At 36.2% G+C, this 22,502-nt stretch overlaps 1 protein-coding gene across 1 annotated transcript in view; it reads right to left on the bottom strand.

Annotated features, from left to right (window-relative positions):
* Window positions 1–22,502, bottom strand: part of CAMK4 (calcium/calmodulin-dependent protein kinase IV) — a 257,674-nt gene that overhangs the window by 138,796 nt on the left and 96,376 nt on the right. Inside the window, 1 exon segment of the mRNA XM_012659519.1 lies at window positions 273–351. Within this exon segment, the coding sequence (XP_012514973.1) occupies window positions 273–351 (79 nt within the window).

The raw sequence follows: 22,502 nt of genomic DNA, 5'->3' as shown, positions 1-22,502 counted from the left end.
CTGATACACAAAGCAAGGTTTACTCTCCAACTCTGTTATTCCTGTCCACACTTCTCCCCACAACCACATGCAGCCTGACATCCAGTTGCTTTCAAAGAGCCACACAGTTTCCATCAGACAACAACCTGTTTGTGTTACACTCTCACAATCAAGAGTCAAATGAACCAGCTGCACACAGGGCTCTCTGGCCCCGGTGTCCTTCGAGTCAGATTCCTGACTTGTCCAGGTCACAGGCCCCTTAAAGATGCTATTAGATAATGAAATAAACTTACTGTTTTCTTTAACACTTTGAGAGCATAAGGCTTCTGGGTCCCCTTCTGTTTGCATCTGTACACAATGGATGTAGCACCCCTTGAGGGAGAAAAAGACAAAAAGAAAATGTTATGCTTTGGACACGAATCAAAGGGGAAAGCTTGAAAATAAGTGTCTCTTGCAGTAACCCTCATAACTGATGAGTGCTTGTAAGTTCTACTACAGAACCGGCCCTAGCTGTCAAGAGTACTTTTTTTTCTCACAACTGAATATAGTTTCTCAGGAAATTCTAGGTTTTCTAGTTTGCTCTTTTCATCCTGCCCTATCTCTATACAAGTAACAATGTAGGGCTATTATATTCAGTAGACTCTGGAATAAATCTGGTTCTCAGGCGAACACAGTTTGTGGAGGAAATCCACACAATTTTGGAACCCCAGAGATTTCTCAATGGTACATATTTAGAGTAAAATAAACGATATGGTTTTGGGGAGAGTGTTTAAGTTCAGCACTCTGTTATGAGGGTCAGAACAGTCTGTACTTCCATTACTTAGCTACTAACTGGTAGCTCCTCTTTTTAAACCTGCAAAGGAAAATGGTAAGAATGGACTCAGTAACTATCTTCATATATCTGCAAGGTTACTAAAAAGAGAGCATTAAAAAGCAGGAGGCCAGGCGTGGTGGCTCGCATCTGAAATCCTAGTATTTTTGGAGTCCAAGGCAGGAGGATTGCTTGAGATTGGGAGTTTGAGACAAGCCTGAGTAAGAGTGAGACACCATCTCTACAAAAAATAGAAAAATTAGCTGGGCATGGTGGTGTGCACCTGTGGTCCCAGCTACTTGGGAGGCTGAGGCAGGAGGATCCCTTGAGCCCAAGAGTTTAAGGTTGCAGTCAGCTAGGCTGACGCCACTACACTGTAGCCAGGGTGACGGAGTGAGACCGTGTCTCCAAAAAAAAAGCAAGAAAGTGAGGTCAAATGCTTACACTCCACACATGAATTAAGAGAGTAAGAGAAAGGAACAAAGACAAAAAGAGGCTTACAGAACAAACAGGCTTAAGTTTCACCTTCAGAATAGAACTTCTAGAAGTGTTTTAAAATAATGTCAGTTTGAAGTAAACCTGTCAGATTTTGAAGATTAGGCCAAAGGACCTCTTGTGATATATTCAGTCCTATACTTCTAAAATTCTAAGTGAGCACACAGAATTATAAAAATCACATTCCCAGCTATCTAAGCACAACAAATTTTTACAAGTACCAAGAAAAGTCACAGACTAGTATATTGTAAATGCTAATAGTGAAGAAAAATTTCACCATGTTTTTAAAAACCTTGGTAAGGTATGATATATATACAAAGAAATGGAATAAATAAAGGTAAATATCAAGTTCATTTTCCTTGTTTTTAATTTCCCTAAGAGATAACTAAAGCAAAAATATTAACAGTGCATTGTGTTTGTAGCATGTGTAAAAGTAAAATATATGACAGCAATAGCATGAAGAATGGAAGGAAGAAATTGGGAAAATACTGCTAAGTCCTCATATGACACATTAGGTAGTGGAAGATTAGGGAACAGATGTGGATTTCCATTCTCACCATTTCTATTTAACATAGTACTAGAAGCCCTAGCCAGAGCAATTAGGCAAGAGAAAGAAATAAAAGGCATCTAAATCAAAAGGGAAAAATTGAATTTCCCTGTTTGCAGGAATGATATGCATATAGAGAACCTTAAAGACTTCACCAAAAAACTGTTAGAACTAATAAATGAATTCAGTAAAGTTGCAAGATACAAAATCAACATGCAAAAATCAAATGGGTTTCTATATATTGAAAATAAACTATCCAAAAAAAACCAAGAAATATAGTATCAAAAATATATAATATCAAAACAAAATACTTAGGAATAAATTTAAACAAAGAAGTGAAAGATCTGTACACTGAAAACTATAAAACATTGATGAGAGAAATTGCAGAATACACAGATAACTAGAAAGATATCCTGTGTTCGTGGATTGAAAGAATTGATATTGTTAAAATGTCCATACTACCCAAAGTGATCTGCAGATTCAATGCAACCCCTATCAAAATTCTAATGACAGTTTTCTCAGAAATAGAGAAAATAATCCTAAAATTCCTGTGGAATAACAAAAGACCCCAAACAGCCAAATCAATCTTGAGCAAAAAGAATAAAGCTGGAGGCATCACACTATCTAATTTCAAAATCTACTATAGTAATCAAAATAGCATGGTACTGGCATGAAAACAGACACAAAGAGCAATGGAACAGAATAAAGAGCCCTGAAATAACTCCATAAATTTATGTCAATTGATTTTTGACAAAGATACCAAGAACATGCAATGGGGAAAAGACAGTCACTTAAATAAATGGTGTTGGGAGAACTGGATATCCATATGCAGAAGAATGAAGTTAGACCCTTATCTCACACCATATACAAAGACCAACTCAAAATGGATTGAAGTCTTTAATAGAAGGCCTGAAACTGTATAACTAATAGCAGAAAAGCTTTATGACATTGGTCTGAGCAATAATTTTTTGAATACAACCTCAAAAGCACAGGCGACAAAAGCAAAAATAGACAATTGGGATTACATCAAACAAAAAGCTTCTGCACAGTCAAGGAAGCAATCAATAGAGTGAAGAGACAACCTACTGAACAGAAGAAAATATTTCCAAACTAAACATCTGACAAGGGGTAAACATCCAAAATATATAACAAACCCAATTCAATAGCAAGAAAACAAATAACCCAATTAAAAAATGGGCAAAGGGTCTGAATAGCCATTTCTCAAAAGATGATATACAAATGGCCAGCAGGTATATGAAAAAGTGTTCAACATCACTAATCATCAGAAAAATGCAAATTAAAACAATGATGTGGTTTCACTTCATACCTGTTAAAATGGCTGGTATTAAAAAGATGAAAGATAAGTCTTGGTGAGATTATGTACACTGTTGGTGGAAATGTAAGTTAGTACACACATCATGGAAAACAGTATAGAGGCTTCTCAAAAATTTAAAAATAAAACTACTGAATGATCCAGCAATCCAACTACTGGATCTATAGCCAAAGGGAATGAAATCAGCATGTCGAAGAGATAACTGCACTCCCACGGGCACTGCAGCACTATTCACAGCAGCCAAGCTATGGAATCAACCCACGGGGTTCATCAATGGGTGAATGGATAAAGAAAATGTGGTATATATGCACAATGAAATACTATTAAGCCTTTTAAAATAAGGAAATATTGTCAGTTATGACAACATAGATGAACCTGGGCTTTATGTCAAGTGAAATAAACCAGACAAAGAAAGACAAATACTGCACGATCTCACTAACATATGGAATCTTCAAAAGGCAAACTCACAGAAGCCAGAGAGTAGAGTGGTAGTTACCAGAGGCTCAGGAGTGGACGGAATAGGGAAATGAGATGTTGGTCAAAGAAAACAAAATTTCAGTTAGCCAGGAGACATAAGTTTGAGAGATCTGTTGTACAAGATGTTGACTAGAGTTAATTACAATCCATTGTATAATTCAACATTGTTAAGACAGTAGATTTTAAGTATTCACACCACAAAAAAATGGTATGTGAGGTAATGCATATGTTAATTAGCTCAGTTTAGTCACTCGACAATGTATATATATTTCAAAACATCATTCTGTATACCATAAAAATATATAATTTTTATTTTCAATTAAAAAATATTTGAACATATACTTCACCAAAGAAAATATATGGATGGCAAATAACATCGAAAGATGCTCAACATCATTAATCATTCAAGAAATGCAAATTAAAATTACAAGGGAATAGAACTACACACTGTGAAAGTTGATCATACGAATTAGGTCACAATTGTCATATGCAACCAACATAGAGTTAAGAGGCCAAGGGGAAAAAGCATTCAAGACACGTAACTTTTCTTCAAAAATGTAATTTGCTACAAGTCTGGCTGCTGAAACTGCCTGCTGTAATCTGAGACCAGTTTTATCTGTAGCTGCTGAAATAAATTGCTACAACTCTAGAACTAATTTTGCCCACTGCGGTCACTCGCCAATCAGAGCTTGTCAGCTCTTCACACCCTTATTAGTGCCAATGAACTTTCTCAAAGAACGATACATAACAGTTCTCCTTTTTTATGAAACCTCCAACCTCCTCTTAGTTCTTCAGATTTACCAAGACCACCCAGTCTGTGTATTTGCCCCAAATTGCAATTCTGTCTTCCCAAATAAAACGTTTAATTTAGAGATTCATCTCTACATTTTTATTTTAACTTAAACAGTATTTATTTGAATGCCTTAAAAAACAGTCTGGTGAGGATAAGGTGCAACCGAAACTCTCATACCTTTCTGGTGGGAATGCATAACGGTACAGCTACTTTAGAAAACAGCTTGGCAGTTTCTTATGAAGTTAGGCACATCACACAGTCCATCTATCTCGCTTTGAGGAATTTACTCAAATGAGATAAAAACTACGTTCACTAACAAAGTTGAACATGAACTTTCACATCGTCTTTATTAATGATTGCCAAAAAACTAGAAACAGTTTCAATATCCCTCAACTGTGAAACAGATTAACAATTTGTAGTACATGGATACAGTGAAATTCTACATTGAAATGAAAAGGAATGAACGAGGGTGCGCACGACAACTTGGATGAAATCTAATACAGTATCTCGAGTAAAAGCATCCGGGCTCTAAAGGCTTTATCCCATATGACTCCATTTATATAATATTCTTGCAAAGACAAAACTACAGGGACAGAGAATATTTATATCAGTGGTTGTCAGAGGCCCACAGCTTGGGGAAGGATTGACTACAAGTGAGTATGGGAGAATTTTTTCACATGATGGAACTGTTCTATATCTTGATTGTGGTAATGTTTGCACAACTTTACGTATTTGCCAAAACAGGCAAAACTGTGCAATAAAATAGGTGACATTTACTATGTGTAAGTTATACCTTAATAAAAATGCAGTAAAAAAAACTTTCCAGGAAAGCTATATGGTTTAAAGATAAGATTAACAACTGTATTACCAAAATGTAGCCTATAGCATTCAACCTATTCTATTTTCATGTAATAGAAACTGAAGAAATTTTAAAAAAGAAAAAGAGAAAAGAAATGCAAAGAAAAGTGATTTGCAAACAGAAGACAACAAAATCTAATTTTCACTTTTTATAACAATTGAAAAATTGATATTACTCGACAATTCATGTAAAAGAAAATATATTAAATAGAATCCATTCCTTAGTTTCCTCATTACATTAAATTAACCTATTAAGTTTGAGGTTGCAGTGAGCTATGATGACACCACTGCACTCCAGCCTGGGTTACAGAATGTGTCTCTAAAAAAAAATTTAATAAAAAAAAATTAACTTCTCAATAATTTCAATATATAAATCATTGTCATAGCAAAGCTTTTTAAAAAAATTAACAAAATACATTTTTGATTGCTCAACTTCAGTACACAAGTATACTAGAAATAACTTTTTAACAGCTGGAAAGAGTAAATTAAAAGAACAGAGCAGCCTAAATAAATTTATGTGAAAATAACAATTTGGTGATTTCTCAAAAATATAACCTACATTCTTTGCTGAAATTATATGGTTGACTTAAGTATGCAAATATAATTTTAGAAAGGAATCATATTTTCAGGAGGTTTATATAGAAATATAAACTATTTTGGCATAAAGCACATTAACAGTTAATTTCTAATACAGACAGAATATTTTGTACAACATTGCATCTTCATTTCAAAATAGGATATATAAAGAATCACCATAAAATTGTCTGAGATCCAAAGGAAGCAAGGAGATTATAGATCAGAAGATATTATACTTAGGGAGTTATTCAACTGAAAAAAAAAAAAAGCTTCACTGCTCATGTCTATTCATTCATAACATATTCTTCAACAAAAAGACCAAGATGTTTCAAGTATAAAGTCCTTTGCTAACGCATTCAGGACTACCTAGTATAGGAAGTAGCTCTTCATCCTATGGTTCACCTTAACATGCTCCTCATTCCCAATACATAGGGAACAACTATCAATTTTTTCTCTTCTCTCTCTTAACACAGACTTTTTTCCTTTCTTCTTTTTTTTTTTTTATATCACTCTTTTGCTCTTCCCATCTTCACTCCCTTCTTGTTTGAAAGAAAGAAAAATTGGTTTAACTTTACTTTTTCCTCCAAAAGAAATCCAGGCTTGTTGACATAACTGTTCACTCACCAGCTGAGAGACTGACACCCAAATGCATTCAAAGGGCCACAGAGAGATAAAATCTGATTCAAAATGGAAGCAGGAAGTCTGAAGTCTGGATTCAGATTAATATTTCAGGGAATTAGGAAAAAATCACACAATGTTCAGACAATTTAGCATCGAGGACATTCTCCTATTAAGGGAGGTTATAAATCAGAGATTGGCTTTCTGGAGTAGGACCTAGTGGGACACTTGCAATCATTTGAAGGAAAGCAATAGAGCCTGGCTTTCCTTGCTCTTTGGAAATGCAAGAGAACTTCAGATACTGAATCTCTTAAAACCTCTCTGGAGGTACTGTTGACTACTCTGTTTTTTGGTTTCAGCTGCGTCTCTGCAATGATATGCTTCATAGCCATGTAAAATCATCTTCGCCAAGGTTGTCCCATCAGCCTTTAAACAATTTCAATTTTTAAATGGGAGGGGTCTTGAAATGGAACCAGAGAATCTTATTACATCTTCTTCTAATTTTGAAGGTGCTTGGTTAATGAATATAGTTGTGTCAAAATATTAATTATTTTTAAACATTTCAATACACTTAATTTTGTTCTTTTGTTTTATTTTGCATTTGATTTTTTTTTTTTTTTTAAGACAGAGTCTCTGTTGCCCTGGCTAGAGAGTAGTGGCATCATCATAGCTCACTGAAACCTCAAACTCCTGGGCTCAAGGGATCCTCCTGCCTCAGCCTCCCAAGTAGCTAGGACTATAGCCACACACCACCATGCTGGTTAATTTTTTCCATTTTTAGTAGAAACAAGATCTCGCTCTTGCTCAGGCTGATCTTGAACTTTTGAGCTCAAGTGATCCTCCCACCTCGGCTTCCCACCTCTCAGAGTGGTAGGATTACAGGCATGAGCCACTGTGCTTGGCCTGCATTTGATTTTTAAAGTTTTTATTTTCAATGTATGTACTTAGAGGAAAAATCCTCCTAATGCTCATTATGTAAAGGTCTAAAAGCAAAGCTGTGATTTAAAAGAACTGTCAATCACAGGTTGAAAATAAGTATGCAACTCTGTATATCATCACATTTCTCCTACATAATTGACTTGCTATTATTTAAGAAGCCTATTCTTTTCATTGAGTTTTAGATTACATGAATTATTAAAGGACCCTGGTTACAATCTCAAAATTGATTCTTCTTAGGGGTGAAAGTAGAGTCACATTCAGGAACAGATGTCTGAAACATGTCAAAGTCTGTAAGTGTTTAATGTTAGCATACATCTTGCCCCATTCTAAGATAGATTTTCATTATTTCATTCCCCATTTCTGTCAGCCTGCAACTCCTCAATGCTCTTCAATACTAGAGCACTTCAAGATCTTCTTTGGTCACCAAAGACCAAAAAAAAAATCTGAACCTTAAATCAACAAAGAACAGTAGGAAAACTGCTCAGGTGATTTAATTATTGATTTGGCATTTTCGGTCTACAGCTTGAAGAATGGCTAACCTTCAAAATTTAGAAGTTGCCATTAGACCTGGCAGTTTCCCAAGTCAGTTAAATATTACAGTCCTAGAGTACGTCTCAAAAATATCATGTTAAGGAATGATATTGAACCCCAGATCTTAAGAAGTACCCAAGCCCAAGGATTTACTAAGTTTAGGCTCAAAATCTGTCCATAACTGCACTCTACCTTCTTGGGTTCATTCACTTGCTGAATCCCGCAGGGAGCAAGGATGAGCACCTCATTTCATGTTATCTCATGTCCTTCCCACTTGGTGCCTTCTGTTGACTCCTTTGGCTGTCTCCAGATACATTCCTCATTTATTGTTTCACCTTAATGTTAGCTTACTCCACATTCACTGGCCTTGCAGGTATAATTCTTGACCAGTACTTCCTTCTTCGAGAGCTTACAGTACAAACTACTTACATTTCAACTCTGCTCATCAAGTCTAACCATGAACCATTATATTCTCCACTGTGTGGCTCCAGTTTCTCAAAACTTTATTTTGCCTACTAAACAATTTCCTTAAATTGTTGCCTGACAGCAGCTAGTTGTAACTTCGGTCCTAGCACCTGGATCTCTGCGCCCTCTGAGACATATATTCCACGTATGGTAGCCTCTTGATACTTTCCCACAAGTTACTGAGGCTCTGTTCCCTTTTACCAATTGTTTTCCTTCCTGTTCTTCAGATTGGATAATTTCTATTGATTTGTCTTCAACTTCACTGATACTTTCTTCTGCAGCCTTCAATCCAATCTTAAGCCTATGAATTTTTAATTTCATATAATATATTTTTCAATTTGAAAATTTCCATTAAGCTCTTTCTTATATTTTCTATTTCTGTGCTGAAATATTCTCTATGTTTGCTCATTATGGCCATATTTTGCTTCATGTTCTTGAATGTATTTACAATAGTTGTTTTATAGTCTTTATCTCTAATTCTAACATCTAGATCATATCCAAGTCTATTTTATTAAATGCTTTTTTCCCCCTGATTATAGGTCACAATTATCTGCTTCTCTGAATGTCTAGCAACTTTTAAATTGTGTGATAGACATTTTTAAATGATACACACTAGGGAGTCTGGATTATGTTATCTTCTTTTAAACAGTTGCATTTTTTTAGTAGCAGACAGTTAAATTCCTGACAAATTCTTTTGTTCCTATCAAGCTTGGTTTTATTTGCTATTGGGGTAGATTTATCTGAATTTTGATCTTGGTCCTATATCATGGCCCTTGCTCTAGGATGTGATCTTTCCTCCTGAGGCATGATCTTTCCAAGGTCTCACTCTGAGGTGGTCAGTTATGTTTCTCCACCTTGCCTTGGCCAGAGATCTAATATCTTCCAATGTACATGCCTACCTACCCTCTGAGATCTCTGTTAGCTCTCAGCCCCTCCACAGTTGCTCTGCTTAGCCTCATAAAGTCTCACCATACATTGTCCCCAGTTAGAGAGCCAAGGTGAATGTGGTGCTCACCTGTGTTCTTCTCTCAATGATCACAGTCCTGTATTACCCATTGTTCAGTACCTGAAAACAACTGTCTCATGCATTATGTTGAGGTTGCTTATAAAAGAAGGGCAAGGGTAGGGCCTGTTACTCCATCACTGTCAGCAGCAAAACTCTTTTCTTACGGTCTTAATTTGTATCACCTTATTAAATGCGAATTGGACATTATTGTTGCAAAAGAAAAAAGTAGTCCAGGCACAGTGGCTCACGTCTGTAATCCTAACACTTTGGGAGGCTGAGGCTGGAGGATTGCCTGAAGCCAGGAGTCTGAGACCAGCCTGAGTAACCTGGTGAGACCCCTGTCTCTACAAAAAATAGATAAATTTAGCTGAGTGTGGTGGTGTGCAACTGTAGTCCCAGCTACTCGAGAGGCTGAGGCAGGAGGATCGCTTGAGCCCAGGAGTTGAAGGCTGCAGTGAGCTGTGATCATGTGACTGCACTGCAGCCTGGGTGACAGAATGAGATACTGTCTCAAAAAAAAAAAAAAAAAAAAGAGAGGAAAGTAATATGTTTATTCTTTATGCATTTACTAAGAGTAAATTATAAATGTTGACAAAACTTAGGATTGAAGAAGATTAACAAATGATAAATCTATAAGATCAGAATTAAGAAATTCCCCTTTAGCATGCCAGGCAGATTTTTAAACATCAACAGCATCTGTTATTGTTTCTGAAGAAGAAAAGAATTTTGTGGCATGAGATATAATTATATTATGTCAAAACACTGTGCTCAAGAATTTTTCCTGTTGAATAGATGATCAAGCAGACGTATTTTAGGACAAAATAACTAACCCATTTTAGATTAAAAGCCTTAAGATAACCCCCACTGCTGCTTCTAAAGGATTCATGTGTCTGAGAGCTACACCAGATGGCTGATACAGACAAGGAAGAGATTTCATATCTGCCAGCTATGACTTAGGCTTGTCACTGGCATTCAATGACATCTAACATTTAATATTAAGAAACCGTAAGGATTAGACGTCAGTAGGACCACTCCTTCAACGAGGGGCTTGGCAGAGACCAGGCTGGTGGCTTATTTAGCACGCAGATGTGTTTCGTTTGGCCTGAACAGGGTTGTTTTGTTTCTTTTTTTTAATATTGAATATCTTGCCAACATCTAAAAATTGAAAGATTTCACCAAAAAGTCACATTTCCATTTTCTCTTGAGTCCGACAAAACTAACTCCTTACTTGTATCCAGCAGCATGGGCGAGGCCTGACCAGCAACTGTGTTTTGGGGAGGGCCTGGGGTCCCCTCAGCAGCTCCAGGCATTAGCGCCGCCTCCCAGCTCCTGTGGGAACACACGTTTGCCTCCTCTGGTCTCATGAACACCCAGCAAGTGGGAGTAGCTGGTAACCAAAGCAGAGAAATGTCTAAAGTCTCCCTTCCAGAGGTGTAGGTGGGTTTCTCAGTCACTAGAACTTATTCCATGTTTCTTCAGATTAGTGGTTAGGAGTCCATGATTATTATTTCATTTCACCGAATCAAAGACACTGTTGATACTCAGAGGTGTCATTATGCTATGACCACTTAAAAAAAAGAAGAACTGCTAGCAATTTAACTATGACATCTCATGGACTGGAGGATGCACCCTGATTGCAAAGATGTTGTTAAAATGTGAAAGATGGCAATTTTAATATCAATTAAAAATGGTAATATAATAGTACCGCATATTAGTGCTTTCTAAGTTACAGATCAGTTTCAATTTCTATCATTTCCATTCCTATTCCATAGCCTCTTAAATGGGCTCCAGCCCTCCAGCCTTATTCCCCATCAGCCCTCCTCCATTCTACTAGTGGAATGATCTTTCTAGAATAGAAATCTGACCATGACCCTCCCCTGTGCTCAGTATTCCCATGACAGTGAGAAGGATCCAGTTTTCTCAGATTGTCACGTGAGACCACATACCATCTTGCTCTTCTTTTTTCTGGTCTTACTTCCTCTTGTCCTCCCTTTTGTATCTAGCAACATCAAATTTGCTCAGTTTTATTTTTTATTTCAAAATATTAAGGGGATACAAATGCTTTTATTACATGGATACACTGTATAATGTTGAAGTCAGGGCTTTCAGTGTGTCCATCACCAGGAAAATTCACTGAGTTTTTGAGCATGCTTTCCTTTTTGTTTAAATTAATTTTCTGGTGAACAAAGTTTTTGTCATTCTTTAATTTAGCACGATCATCACCTCTGAAGAAATACCTTTTATGGTGTATGAATCACATTCTTTTTATTCCATCCCAGACTCACTGAAAGCTAGCTTAGGCCACTTCTACACCTAATATCTGCTTTGTGATTTATTCAAATGCATACCTATCTAGACCAGATTTTGCAAATAGCCATTTCATAAGTTAATTCCAATCTTCAGTTACATTTGCATACAAAATATTTAGATAATTTTTAATTGATGTCACCATTAAAAATAGGCACATTTTGCATTTTAAATTTTAAGAAAACTTAGCTTGGAATCTAGCTAGCGTTCCTAGATAACCACAATCAGCTGAAGGTGGCAAAGGCAGCCCCATTAAGGTCGGGCATGCTTTCCACAGTGTGTCAGGCAGCCCAACGGTCTCCATGATTTTTATCATGTTTTTTACATTCATTGACAATACAAGCCTGGCCTCTGTAAAGATTAGAATTAGCCATTTTTATTACAGACTGGAAACTTCTTGAATTCACGGAGCATCTTACTGATCTATGTCTCCTGGTGCCTAGCACAGGGCCTGACATTATGGCTGGAGTTGAAGAAATATTTTACAGATTGAATTGAATAATCTGATATGATAATCACAACAGTCCAGCAAAAAGGCAAGATAGGTATTATGATACACAGTTGTTAAAGAAACGACAGTTTGGGAAGTTAATGTCTTGCTCAGAAAGACATAGTCGATAAGGGCAGAGCTAAGACTGAATCCAAAGCTTTGCTCTGTGTCTCAGGATTTCTCTCCAAGACATATAGTGTCTGTGACTATCTATCCAGACAGGTCTTGAAACCTCAATATTTTTCAACTGATAAATTAATCACTACATCCTCTATATTGCCATCATTACAGAGCCTACTGCACATTGCCTTAAATTATAGTCAATTGTGTGTGTTCTCCCCAGGATGACTTGAGAGTGAAGGCTTGGGACCAGCCAGGACCTTTCATTCAGTAGACTTGCAATATTGGCTTGAAGAACTAAATTGAATGAAAACGCTCTGATTCTTAACACTTCTATCAGAACAATGCCTTAAGCCCTGTATGAAAGGAAATGTAAAGGAGGAAGGAAGGAGGGAAGGAAGAAGAATACTGTTATAAAAGAAGAAAAATAAAAATACAGTAAAGATTCTGCTTACACCTAGTTACTGTTTCCCATCTTTATCGACAGTGTTTGGCATCATAAAACTGATAAAATCATGCTGCTTCCAATCTATTTATGATTTAAGGTGTTACCTACATTATCTTCATACTTACTCTTTCAGATATTTGTATTTGTTTCCACCAAGTCACAGCCAGCTTCCTCGTTGTTAATGCAATCATCTGTTTCTTTCATTAAGGCCAGATTTGTTCCATCAGTGACATTTCATCACAATTTAAGAGTCAATCATACAATTTTAAGTGACACAGCTTTTCTGGACAGTGTTGTCTAAGTTGAATTGACTTGAACTGAAAGCAGAGCTTGGTATTTCCAGTTTGTTGCTGTCCCCACCCCCATCTCCAAATAATGTCTTCTTTCTCCCTCCCCTTAGGTAATAAAGTTCATATGGAAATAAAACAATTGTTCTGCATGGTTATATTAAGACGATCAGCCCTAAAAGAGTTTTATGTTTTATAAACAGTATTAAATGAGCCTAACTTTACTTATCCCAGGAAACTATTTTGTTATCTGACAATTTCTGGACTGGCACTGGTATTGCATGGTCCTGTGGATCATAAAGAACCGTGGTTCAGCTAGCCATACGTTTTGCCGGCTTTAAATCCAAATATGGAAAGTTCGATCACCTTTTGGGGGCTATTACTTAGCCATTTGTGTCACAGATAAATAATGTACCTTCTCCTAATGCATTTACTAAATTATGCAATATACTTCCATAAACCAACCATAACTATTTATAACTACCTTCCTGTCGTGAAATGAAAAGCTAAGGTATAAAGGGATTAAATAATTTGTGTAAATTGAATCAGGTGCTTCGGTTTTCTCTGCATTTAGTACAAATTTGCCTTTCTTTCTTAGCAATCTGTCTTCATACACTCTACTATAAGATAACCTTTCAATATTTTTATACTTTTTTAAAAGATATTATTCCACTGGTTTTAAGTTTCTGGATTTATTTGAAAAGGAAATGTAACATTTACATTTAGGCAATAGAGAGCCCCTGTTCAAAAATTATTAAAATTTCAGCATGACAATGGCAGAGCATTAAACCAAGCGTGGAGCCCTTTCAAGCACAGGAACCTGCGGGACTGCACAGGTCACACGCCGTGAAGCCAGCCTTGACCGGAGACAAACCATTTGGCCTCCTTGACCATCAGATTGCTCATCTACAAAAGTGGCAGAAGCGTATCTGCCTCATCCAGCTCATGGAGTCATTGCAAGGATCACATAAGTTCAAACTCTTCGTAGGCTCTAAAACACTTTAAAAATAGAAATTTGTGTTACAATTAATGGGTGATGCACATGATTTTTTTTTCATTTATTTAACAAATTCTGTATTATAAAACACTTCCTATAGGCCAAGCTTAAAATGAATAAGTACTGCTTATTCCCTTACGAAAACCCAACTTCTTTCTTGAAACAACAAACTTTATCATGGTTTTATATCATTTATATGCTTAGGGAAGTTAACAATAACAAACTCCTTGAAACAAGGTATACTATATACACCTCCCTGGGTGCCTTACTAACCTAAGCTACTTTAAATCACTATATGATGTGACTCTGAAATTTTACATTCATTTTTTGGCACATCCAGAGTCTCTGCATTGGCCTGCACCATTTCACAACTCTCCCTCCCTAGTTTCTGTGTAGAAATTCTTCTAGCCCTTTTTCTTATCAAATGCATTAATATTTATTTCTTCTTGCTAATATGGGAGTTTATGAAGAGTGAAGTCTAAGGTCTCTTCAATTCTGAACTCATGTCTTTTTGGCAGGATTTCCTATCTTGTGGGAAGAGGGTTTTTTTGTTTTTTTGTTTGTTTGTTTTTTAAATGCCTCTTCAGTAATTTTTCTGCATTTTGCTCTTGGGGCAAAAGCAAAGGAGAGAAGCTTGAACCAGCTAGAAGTTTCAAAATGAATTCCTGTTAGTTCTTGATCCTCAAAACACATCAAGATTCAATTACAAGAAAAACTCAGTTTTTAGTGAGGAGGTAAAATGTCCTCACATTTTGTTCTGGTTTTGTCCTCAACCAGTCTTCCAGGGCATATTTAGGTAGTATGAAACATATTAGAATATTGCTATTCCTATTCTTGAAAATGTAACATTAATTGAAATTATAGATTCCTTGCTCCCAGCGATTTATCAACGCTAGCAAAGCGTCGAGACCCCATGAACTCCTATCCCTTTCTTATTGTAATAATATAATTATAATGCAACATAAGAAAACCATTTTTTAAAACAAGTGATTTAAACAAATAAGGGAGTCCTCTATGGCTACGGAGGACACTTCTCTGTGCATCTTCCTGCTCTGACTTCAACCTCCATTTAAAGCGAAGGGTCTAGTCCTCAGAGCTGTAAGAAGATCAATCACTCAACATCTATCAAAAGCTCAGAAAAAGTCACCTCGGGTGTCCTCATCTTCAGAGAAAAAGAGAAAGAAAAGGAGGTTACAACTAAAAGCGTGTTTCCAAATGTCAGACTGAGGCTCCCGGGCAAATGTCTCTGGTGTGGGACTAAATGGTTGAGAGCAGTTAAGTGGGACAGTGGTGATCACACAAGTACCCTGAACTGAATCAGCAAAGGCTGGTCACAAAAAAGGAACTGAGCTGATCCTTCATCCTTCCTGGAGGACTGGCGACACCTCCTGCCCTGTTAACGTGGAACTGGAATGGCCAAGGGAGGTTAGGGAAAAAGGACTGGAGTATTAGATCACACATCAGGGCTTTGATGTGATTAGAAATTATTGGAAATACCTTGGGAGAATGTCAATTTCCTCTTTATTATTGGTAATGTTTGCTTCAGGTCATGATATAATTTGAATTGTCCTAAAATGCAATCTTTAATGGCTAAAATGTCTGTTCTCCTTCTCGCATTAATTAGAAGTGGCATCAAATTATTGCCTAATGGGCCAAACAAAATGATAAACTCTTTTGTGCCCACTATCATCTTAGATTGTTAGCCTGCCTCCTGAAGAAAACAGAGGCATGTGTAATGTATACAAAAAGGATTCTGGCCATGGCATTGCAGCCCTTTATAATCATTCAGGTGGCAATTAAAATTATGTACCAGAAGCTGCGACTGGCTGCAGACTGTAAAAAACTGAGAATGAGCCTTTTCAACAAAACATGGTAGAATTTGTCTAAATATTGCCAAACAGAAAATCATTTTTTCCCAAGCTAATATTTATTTAGCTCCTCCTACACACCGGGGGAGGGGAGGGGAAAGAAATAGAGAGTTTAAGTCTTAAAGGAAAAGAGATTAAGAATGAGGTTTAGAGTGTCGTTATATGCAAAAATTGGAGAACATAATCTTCAACAACTAAGATTGTCATTATGGACCAGTGTAGTGGCTCACGCCTATAATCCTAGCACTCTGGGAAGACGAGGCAGGAGAATCGCTTGAGCCCAGGAGTTTGAGGTTACAGTGAGCTATGACACCACTGTACTCTAGCCAGGGCAACAGAGAGACATTTTATCTCAAAAAAAAAAAGATTGTCATTATGATTAGATTAGATATTTTATGTGAAAGGTTCTAGCACAGTGACAGGCACATAAATGGCGCTAAATGAATTTTAATTTCCTTCTTTCTTCCTTCCTTTATCTGATTTCAGACTTCCAAGTGAAGACTAACCTAATCAGATAGACAACAAAATCATTAATAAATGAGCTTGGCCCTGTTCTGTTCACCACCTACAATGTTAGTATTTCAAATTAATCTGAATAAATCAATATTCATTAAACTACACCAGCCCAATAGTACATAAAATTAAAATAGCTATTTTCTCCCTAATCGATTGAAAAGCTAATGCTAGCAAGAGTTTCTAATTATCTGTGCAAACAATGGCCTCTCCCTTTGCTGATAAATTTTAAGGAGGAAATAAAACCTTTCGATTAACAGTTGTCATCTTGAGGAACTCTGGCCAAAAGTTCACCCAAATGCATATACATTTCAAATAAAGTAGGGAAGAATTTCCCAGTTGATCCAGTAATAAACAAGATAAATTATTTATCAGAAAATCAAGTATCTTAAACAGAAATAGCCATGTGGAGCCATAATATGTTATCTATTTGTGATATCATTTTGCCATTGCATTATCTTTTCCTTGATAAAATACTTCTTTGATATAAAATCCATCTATCTTCAAAATTATATTTTATTATCTAAATTGATATTAAATCCTCTTCAAAATGTCAACATTGAGAAAGCATTTATAGTTGCTTCTGTATCATTTTTAATAACAATAAAACCTCCCATTATGGTAAATGTCAACTTTCTTCATCTGTTATTTCGTTCATTATGAAGATGGAAATACTATTTTCAACATATTAACATGGCACTTATTGGATGATATTAATGGCTTTCAGTAGAATTCAAGAACAGAAATGAAACACAAAATTACATCAAGGTATATCATTATATTGATAAGGACTAATTAATTAGTTTATTAGCTTCTGCAGATTTTTACTACCAGCTTTTTAAAGTTCTCAAAATACCAAGAAAATGTTATAAAAGATTATAGAATATGTTTGTCCCTTTTCTGAATTAAAGGCACTATTAAATTTATTAAATTTGGTCAATTATAAAGCAAACTCTTGGAATATAAAATGTAGATTATGGAGCAAATAAAGGGCAATGCTTTCATTATTGTTATAAAATTGGGTTGTGATATGCTTTTTACTAATAAATGGATTTGTAGATCTATGATTGATTATAAAAGTGTTAGAACTGAATTAAAACATAGCTTTCCATTGTATGGACTTTGATGCACCATTGGTCAAATTTTGTCTGGATTTGCATAAAGATGGAAAAGTGAGTCTTCATGAGTAGTTTCAAGAGCACCAAAATGTATTGCTAGCTCCTCCTTAAAATTATACAGCCTAAGACTAACCAAATCCTACATTTAAAATAAATTCTACTCTAAACACCAACTATATCTTATATATTAAGTAGATGCATTCCCAAAAATGTCATAGCTGTTTAATAATCAATTACTTTTTCCACTAATTTCTGCAACACTTTTGAGGAGTGGCTTCTATAAGAAAAAAAAAATTGTCCTAATGGGGAAAAAGGCACACACTTAAGAATTCTAATATTGACTACAATGAAGAGTGTACTCCTATAATTTTATATGCCCATACGCTCAGTGCAAGAAATTCCTAAAAGAACAATTTATTCACATGACTTCACACATCATTTAAAAGAGCATATATTGAAGTTAGGTCCAATTTCATTGTCTTCCTTTTGGACTCCACAACAGTGAAATATGCAAGCAGCAAGTAGTTATGTCTGTATTCAGGGTATTTTGTAGAAATCCTTACACAAGAAATTCACTTAAAGAGAGTTTTTTGGACAGTTCAAATGAAAAAATACAAATAGCCAATAAGAATTGAGTTTTATATTCTAGGCACTATATTAACCACTTTGCACACATCATTTCATTACAATAACCTACATGAGAAGATGCAAAGATTGAGATTTCTAGAAATAAAGTAACATGAGCAAGGTCACAGAGCTTACACGTAGTGGGGAGGAAGCACCTGAATTCAGGTCCAGTCTGGCTCCATCGCTTATGTTTTCAACCATAAATGTTTTCAGCCATGCTTTACTCATTATCATCTAGACTCTGATTTGCATTACTGATACTTTTGAGAAAAGTTGCATGGATATTCAGATTTTTAAGTATAATGACATACCAGTTGATAGTTTCTAACGGACCTTTCAATAGAAGGGAAAAACATTTCGTTTTAATTCTATTAGTGAAGAGACTCCCACACAAAGAACAGTGTGAACTCTTAAGCTTAGCTGCTTCATGGGATAGAGACATTTTTGTTGTCATAACTGGGGGTGGAGAGGAGGTGCTATTGGAATCTCATAAGTAGAGGACAGGGAGGTTGCTAAACATTCTACAATGCACAGGATGACCCCTTCGCCCTCACAACAAAGAATTGTTAGCTCAGAATGTGAGTACTGCTGAGTTTGAGAAACCATGTCTTAAGTTGAAACCTACCCAGTTTAGAATCATAAATTGTTTAGAAACACAGGATACCCAGATTAGAAGGGATATCCATGTGGTTTAGTGAAAGTTCTCAAATCCTTCATAATCAGCTTTTAAGTTAACTTTTAAGTTTGCAAAGAAGTTTGTTTCAATCATATTTGCTCAATGAAGGAAAAAGGGAAGACCCCATTACAAGGTGAAGTCTCCAAAATGTATGTTGTAGCCAATGTTCCAAAGATTGCCCCATTGAAGGCACCAATATAAGTTTAGAGGCTCTCCACTGACAAATCACATTAACCAATGGGTTGCTGACCCCCAGCTCATTCCTGCACTATTTTAAACTTACAGACATCTCTGAATTTCTTGGACTGCTCTTGATTTAGAAGGCATAGCCCGAAGAATGCTATTTAATCTGTGGTTGAAGTATCATCCATTGGTGTCCTGAAATTTCTGGCTGCCCCTAGAAATTCCAGAATATCTCATAAGGAGAAGTCAAGGAAGCCTCTACATACTCTGATGGAGTCTACTGGAATTATAAGAAACATAAACAACAATAACTAACACTTAATAAGCAATAACTAACCCTTGGAAACAGCAATAACTAACACTTAATAAGCAGTTACTCTTGACCAGGAATTGTGTTATACTCTTTAAATATGTTATCTCATTTAATTCTCAGAACAGCTTTATAAGCCAGCTATTTTAATTACCACTTAAATATGCAAAGCCCAGTGAGGGTACTTACTTGCTCAAGGTTGTATAATTAGTAAGAGGTAAATCTGGAATTTGAACTCATTTATCTCCAGTATTAGAGTCTATGCCTATAATCACCATGATATGTGGCTTACTTGGTGAGCCCTCAAATGCAAATCCTCTGGGCATCTATGAAGAGTCCTCCACTATGGCCTTAAGGTCCAGCACCCAGCTGCACAAGAAGCATTTGTGTCAGGTTACGGGGTGCATAACCCTGCAATGAAATAGAGGCATTTCCTGGAACAAACAAGTTCTTTATATGAAACTCATAACTAGAAAATGAAGAAATTTTCTCTTCTTTAAAGAGAAAAGGACTAACATTTCTAGAACAGAAATTCAGCTCCTATTTTTAGTTCTTTGACTTTTCTAAAAAATGGTATGTAACTTTTAATCTGGCTTTCTATATATACCAAGAGAATTGGCAGCTAAAAAACACCAAAAAAACAAAACCCAAAACCAAATAGCAACAACACAAACCCATCTCATTGCTATTGAAGTTTGAGAAGACTAACAGATTATCCATATTGATTCTCTACTGGAATGAGACCGAAGATGACAGCAAACATGGCTAGTTTTATGTAATATTTATGATTGTCCTTGAAAAACTAAAGAAAATTGAGCAATTTGAGAAAAATTGGTGTCTTTGAGGAAAAAAAGGTCTTTGAGAAATTTATGAAGGTTGAGAAACTTCCCATGGAAAGCAGAGAATCCTTCAACCTTCCTTTTTTGTTTAAATTATTATGGGTACATAATAGCTGTATATCTTTATAGGGTACATGTGATGTTTTGATACAGGCATGCAATATGAATTAATCAAATCAGAGTAATCAGGGTATCCATCACCTCAGGCATTTATCATTTCTTTGTGTTGGGAACATTCCAATTCTACCCTTTTAGTTATTTTAAAGTATACCTTAATTTATTGTTGAATATAGTAACTTTTTTGTGCTATCCAATATTATTCATCCTATCTAATTATCTAACTATATTTTTGCACCCATTAACCATCCCCACTTTATCCTCCCTGTGCCCCCCGCCCCACTTTCCTTTGGATGACATCTCTGCCAAATGAACAGAGGGTGTGATGCTACCTCTATACAGCCCAGATATTCCCCTACACACCTGTGGAGGTCACAAACTGTACAGAACAAACTGACCTCAAATCCATTATGTAGCCTTTGCACCCTCTCCTGAACCCCTTTTCCTTCCAAAGAGAGAATGGGGCCCATAAACATATCACCTATTTAGAGTTTTTCATATAAAGATCAATTATTCTTCAAACAGAAATCCCAGAGGTCCAAGGCAACTTGTATAGTATGATAATACCAGCACTCACTCTCAGCAAGTCTTCCCCAAAACCAGCAGCTATGCAATGGTGACTGTCACACGGCAGTGTGTAGCACCCTCCTTCAGCCAATTTTAGAAAATCTAAGGAAGAGAATCTAGAATATTTTCTTTTCTTTGCCTTGGACGTAATTATAACCTGATGCCTTCTAAACAGATGCCACATCCTCTTGCAATAAAAGAGCAGGTGGGAGGAGAGTATGAGAAAGTGGACTTGAAGCTTTTCCCTTTATCCAGGCAATGTTCTGACTATAGAAAGATTGAAGATAATCAGACTCTTTAATAACATTCTCTTTGTACATAAGCCCCGCTATTTAAATTCAACTGTATTATAATGGTGTTCTTAGAATGTACCAGATCCATCATGTGCCTCCGAGAATCGTGCTCCCACTGCTGTCAGGTGAATACAGCTAAGGGGACTCACAGCCCAGAAAACTAGACAAAGCATCTCAAATGAACACAAATGTGTTACATGCTCGAACAGAAACATATTTACACTGCTTATTATAGTTCAACTGGTATGAAAAAAGGCCAATACACTTTCTATAATTCACTAGAATTTTCCTTAAGGGAATAGGTCAGAATATATTCTTAATCTAAAAGCTATATTGTGTTCGATAAGACAGAGATTTCTGAAGCGTGAAAAGCAATACCAGCTATCATTGTTGAGGAGTTCCGATGTATTAAATGCCAGGATTAGCTTTTATATAGAGGCCCCTCCAAGCCATCTTCCACACTGTTGTCAAAGAATGCTTGAATCTTAAAGCTGATTTTGTCATCATGCCCTTCTTAAAACCTTTCCATAGCTTCCTATTCCCAATGGATAAAATCCAAATTCCTTAGCATGATTTATAAGGTCATCTATCTATTGGCTCATGCCAACTTTGCTATTATGCCTGGTAGCCCCCAGCACCCTACTCACTATGTAACACAATAATATTTATGTATAATAAAAGCATATTTACACAAGAAACATTTTATTTTATAATGAATATACACTGATTTCCATAGAAATTACTAAACATGTTAGAATGGATTTTTGGGGAGACTGGGGGTGGGGAGGTGGAATGTGAAGGGGGAACAAAGCAATAAAACCAGAGAAACCTCTTACAGCCTGGGATATGGGATGGCCATGACTGAGGAGCACGGTTATCTCAACTTTGCACCAAAACCGATGGTGTTGGAAATGCCCTGTTAGGCTAAATAAAATGTATGCATCAGGGAGTGATACTCAAGAAAATCTCAGGTTGTAGAAAACAGGACACACAAGACTGAACCCCATGCTCTACTTACTTCCTTAATCTAAGAAACTATTTGTCTATTTATTCCTAAACGTGTGAGATTGCACATTTAATTTCCTACAAGTCAAGGTAACAGTCCAGCATGTGTCCCCTACATCCAAAGGACACCGAGACCACCACTGCTCCTAGACATGAAATAAATTCCAAGTTTTACATCTCATATCCAACTCACATTTATTTTAACTCACTTTTTAAAAATGAGCAAAGTTTTATAGAACAGACATTTTAATGAGATGATAGAAGTTAAAGGGTGGTAATGGAGGAACACCTTTACCATGATCCAGACCT

The sequence above is a fragment of the Propithecus coquereli genome, unplaced genomic scaffold (genome assembly GCF_000956105.1).
Source record: "Propithecus coquereli isolate 6110/MARCELLA unplaced genomic scaffold, Pcoq_1.0 Scaffold62, whole genome shotgun sequence".
In the NCBI taxonomy this organism is placed as follows: Eukaryota; Metazoa; Chordata; class Mammalia; order Primates; family Indriidae; genus Propithecus; species Propithecus coquereli.
The sequence above is the reverse complement of the archived record's forward strand: the minus strand, read 5'-3'. Positions and strand labels throughout refer to the sequence as shown.